This window comes from Priapulus caudatus, unplaced genomic scaffold (assembly GCF_000485595.1).
Source record: "Priapulus caudatus unplaced genomic scaffold, Priapulus_caudatus-5.0.1 Scaffold712, whole genome shotgun sequence".
In the NCBI taxonomy this organism is placed as follows: domain Eukaryota; kingdom Metazoa; phylum Priapulida; class Priapulimorpha; order Priapulimorphida; family Priapulidae; genus Priapulus; species Priapulus caudatus.
Window position 1 is genome coordinate 15,440 of NW_014577773.1, and position 4,907 is coordinate 20,346.

The 4,907-nt window shown below is 51.4% G+C and overlaps 1 protein-coding gene across 1 annotated transcript in view; it reads left to right on the forward strand.

The window, feature by feature from the left end:
- The window catches only part of LOC106812995 (coiled-coil domain-containing protein 186-like), a 23,599-nt gene that overhangs the window by 8,216 nt on the left and 10,476 nt on the right, over window positions 1–4,907 (forward strand). Inside the window, exons 7-8 of the mRNA XM_014817037.1 lie at window positions 502–696; window positions 4,385–4,471. Coding sequence (XP_014672523.1) covers window positions 502–696; window positions 4,385–4,471 — 282 coding nt within the window. The remainder of the gene's footprint in view (window positions 1–501; window positions 697–4,384; window positions 4,472–4,907) is intronic.

Below are 4,907 nucleotides of genomic sequence, written 5' to 3' on the forward strand. Positions count from 1 at the left end.
GAATCGAGAGGCTAATATCGAGAACCGGATCGAATCGAGAGGCTTGTGTATCGTTACAGCACTACTTTGTATATTAGCCTCTTCCCAATCTATGTGAAACAGCAACTGCAGCAGCAGTGTTAATTGGTTTATTCCTTCATATACTCACTATTACTGTACGCATTCAGTGCTGTAATAATTTAATTAATATTAACAATTATTGATCTGGTCATATCAGGTACAAACAACTACGTTACCGCACATTTAGTGAACTCTCCAATTATTATTGCAAGATGGAAAAATTTGGACGAATGTGTTTGAAAATCTTGTTTATATTTTCTCTCTCTCTCTCTCTCTCTCTCTCTCTTTCTCTCTCTCGTTCTCTCTCTCTCTCTCCCCCTATCTCTGCCTCTCTGTCTCTCTATTGTATTTGTCTCTCTCTCGTCTTTGTCTCTTTCCCCCTCTCTCTCTCATTCGTCCTCGCACCCTTACCATCTCTCCATCATCGTCTCCCTGTCGTAGGAGACGCGGCTGGAGCTGGAGGAGGTGCAGAGGAAGCTGCGTGTTGCACGCGAGGAGAGCGAGCAGATACGCAGGAACTGCCAGCAGATGATGCGCGCCTACCACGAGTCCGAGCACGAGAAGCCAGCGGGTGAGGGTCAGCATGAGCAGCAGCAGCAGCATGAGCACGGAGGAGAGAAGACCAACCTCTCTGAGGTGAGCCTGTCTCCTCCTCGATCCCCTCCCCATGCGCGTATGTCTCCTCGATCCCCTCCCTATGCGCGTATGTCTCCTCCTTGATCCCCTCCCCATGCACGTATGTCTCCTCGATCCCCTCCCCGTGCACGTATGTCTCCTCCTCGATCCCCTCCCCATGCACGTATGTCTCCTCCTCGATCCCCTCCCCATGCACGTATGTCTCCTCCTCAGATCTCCGCTCCCTGTGCAACAGTATTCTTCCATCCTCGATCCCGCCGCTCCCGTGCACGGTATGCCCTCCTCGATCCAGACTCCCGATCGCACGTATGCTCTCCTCCCGGATCCCCTCCCGTGCACTGTATGTCTCCGTCCTGGCGATCCCCTCCAGCCAATGCACCGTATGTCTCCTCACCTCCCATGCACAGTATGTCTCCTACCCCCGACGGTCCCCTCCCCAGCAAACGTATGTCTCCATACGACCCCTCCCCATGCAACAGTAATCGTCTCCTCCTCGATGCCCTCCGCATGACACGAGGTCTCCTGCCTCGGACCCTCCCCATGCACGTATTTCTCCTCCTCGGATCGCCCTCCCCCATGCACGTATTTCTCCTCGAATCCCTCCCCATTGCACGTATGTCTCCTCCTCGATCCCCTCCCCACGCACGATTCTCCATCCTCGTAGCCGGATCCCCTCCCCATGCACCTATGTTCTCCGTCGACTCCCCTTCCAACCATGCACGTATGTCTCCTCCTCGATGCCCTCCCCGTGCACTGTATGTCTCCTCCCTCGATCCCTCCACTGTGCACGTATGTCTCCTCGATCCCACTCCCCATGCACGTATGTCTCCTCCTCGCTCCCCTCCCCCATTGCACGTATGTCTCGCTCCTCAGATCCCCATCACCCCTCGGGCCGCCATACTAAGCACGTATGTCTCGCACGACCTACGATCCCCTCGCCCCATGCACGTATGCTGCCCTTCCTCGGCCGCCGCCGCGCTCACACCCCATGCAACGTATCTCCTCGCTGCGATTCCCTCCACCATCACGTATGTCCTCCTCGATCCCCTCCCCAGGTGCACGTATGTCTCCTCCTCAGATGCTCCCTCCCCGTGCACGTTTCTCCTCCTCGATCCCTCCCCATGCATGTAGGTCTCAGCTCGATCCCTCCCCGTGCACCGAGATGTCTTCCTTCCTCAGATCCCCCGTCGCGCCGTCGACGTATGTCTCACTCCTCGATCCCTCCCATGCATCGTATATCTGCTCGATCCCTCCCATGCACGTATGTCTCCTCCTCGATGGTGGTCCCTCCCCCATGCACGTATGTCTCCTCGAAGAGATATCGATATGCAACATTATCTCAACTTCCTTCGTCCCTCCCTGTGCACATATGTCTCCTCCCTCGATCCCTCCCTGATGCACGTAGTCTCCTCCTCGATCCCCTCCCAAATGCACTCATCATCGATCCCCTCCCGTGCCAACGTATGTCTCATCCTCGACTCCCTCCCGTGCGCCGTAATGTCTCCTCGTCTCTTTTGGATCTCGATCCCCTCCCATAGCGCAGATGATTCTCCTCTCGATCCCCTCCCCCGTGCGCGTATGTCTCCTCCTCGCTCCCTCCCCATGCACGTAGTCTCACTCCTCGATCCCTCCACGCACTATGTCTCCTCGAAGTCCCTTCCGCCATGCACGTATGTTCTCCTCCTCCGATCACTCCCCATGCAACGTATGTCCCTCGATCCCCTACCAAAAAAAAAAAAAAAAAAAAAAATTTGCACGAGTATGTCTCCTCTAGTCCCTCCCCATGCACGTAGTCATCCCTCCTTAGATCCCTCCCCATGCACGTATGTCTCCTCACTGCGAATCCCTCTCCCATGCACGTACTGTCTCCTCCTCGATCCCCTCGCCCGTGCACAGTATGTCTCCTGCCCTCAGGATCCCCCGACCCATGCACGTATGTCTCCTCGTCTCGATCCACGCCCCACGCACGTATGTCTCCTCGACTCGCCTTCCCGCATTGCATCGTATGTCTCCTCTCCCCTGAGTTTCGCACCCTGCCCATTGCCGTGGATGTCCCGTCGACTCCCAGCTGCCCCCATGCCAAGCGTATGTCTGTCTCGACTCACGCCCTCTCCCATGCAACGTATCGTCTCGCTCCTGCGATCCCTCCCCATGGCACGTATGTCATCCTCCAGTGCGTCCGCCAGTCCCCATATGCACGTACTGCTCCCCTCCTCAGATGCCCTCCCAACGCACGTATGTCTCCTCGATCCTGCCCAATGGCACGTATGGTCTCCGTTCCTGCGATCCCCGCCGCCAATGCAGCGCTAATGTCTCCCGAGCCTGCCCCATGCACGTATGTTTCTCCTCCTATCGATCCGCCGCCCCATGCAACTATGTCTCCTCACTCATCCCCCTCCGCCACGCATAAATGTCTCCCTCCCTCGATCCCCTCCCCAGTGCACGTATTTCCTCCCGATCCCCTCCCTCCAATGCCACGTATGTCTCCTCCTCGATCCCCTCCCCATGCACGTATGTCTCCTCCTCGATCCCCCCTCCCATGCGCGTATGCTCCTCATCTCGATCCCCTCCTTAAATGCACGTATGTCTCGCATCCTGCGATCCCGCGTGGCACGGTATGTGCCTCCTCGATCCCCTCCAATGCATCGTATGTCGCCTTGATCCCCTCCCGTGTGCGTACTGTGTCTCCTCCGGATCACCTCACCCATCGCACAGTATGTCGTCCTCCTCAGATCCCCGCTCCCCATGCCGGCGTATGTCCTCCTCCTTGATCCCCTCCCCATGCACGTATGTCTCCTCCCCAATCCCCTCACTGTTGCGTTCTCTCCCCACGCCTCAATCTATAATCACTCATCTGGGTTGGCGCAAACTTGTAAATGTAATCGTATCGCTCCCACACCCAAACCGTGAAATTAAGCTATAAAAAACATTTACCGTATTTACTTGTGTATATAAGTCGTATTTGTGTACAAGTCACACTCCGTATTTTGCCGTGAAAAGTTGGTACAAAACATTGGTACATTAACAAGATTTCTTAGCTTTGTGTATAAGTTCGGCACCTTGAATTTTGTTATTGGACGTTTTTGTGTACAAACAACACAGCTCAAGCTAAATAGCGATACAAATGTTTTTTGTAGCTTGCATGGTTTGAGTGTGGGTGCAATACGATTACAGGGAATTTTAAACTATCTATTCAGTTCCTGAATTAAATGCCATCTGTTGCTATTCTTGGTATTTCTCCCCCATCGTTCCTACAACACTGTGTAATCTAAGCTGAGTGGGTACATTTGCTCTCCCCCCTCTACTGCCCACAATGCTCGTATTTGCTGAGAACGTGCCGCCCCCTAGTATTTAAAATTGTAAACGTGCCTGTTTGGTGATTCTTGCCTGATTATGAATATTCGTGAGTAATTTATTTCAGCTAGTTTTAATACTTTTCATATCGACTCTGGATGTGGGCTGTAATTATAAGTGCCAATTATAGGTGCTGATTATAGGTGCTGATTGGTGATTACTTGATTTCAATCATCTTACTATCATATTTTATTATATTATTTATTTTTATTTGTTATTACTATTCTTGACTGAAATGACAGATATTATTATTTTTATTGTTATTGTTATTATATTTATTATATATATTGTTATTATTATTATTTTGATTTTTATTATTCCCCATGTGCTACAGGTACATGAGATGCTGGGAAAGGAGATAGACAGTCTGCGTAGGCAGCAGAAGGACAGCGTTGAAGAGTACAATACAATGAAGGACAAGGTAAGTGAAACAGCTTTAAAAAAACTCCAAACGATCTACAGGGTCACCCCTCTTCTCATTCTTGCTATTCAGAAAGTGTCTGTAGTGGCAGGCCGTATTTGACTAAAATAAAGCCGATCTTGCCTCCCCTCCCCCATTTCAAGCTTGTTGATAATGGTTTTGTACAGGCTCTGGAGCCAGTTCTCTCGAAAGTTTTTGATGTTACTATATATAACTTATAGTAGAACTAGAACCATATCAAAATTAGCCAGTCCTGCTCGAAAATTACCGGGTCGTATCTGGACAGGGCATTAGGGCTGTTACATCCAACACTGCAGCTGTTACATGTAATACTGCAGCTGTTACATGCAAACGCAGCTGTGACATGCAACATTGCAGTGTTAGGAAAGAAAAAAAACACAGAAGCATGCAACCACTGCGAGCTGTCCATGGCACA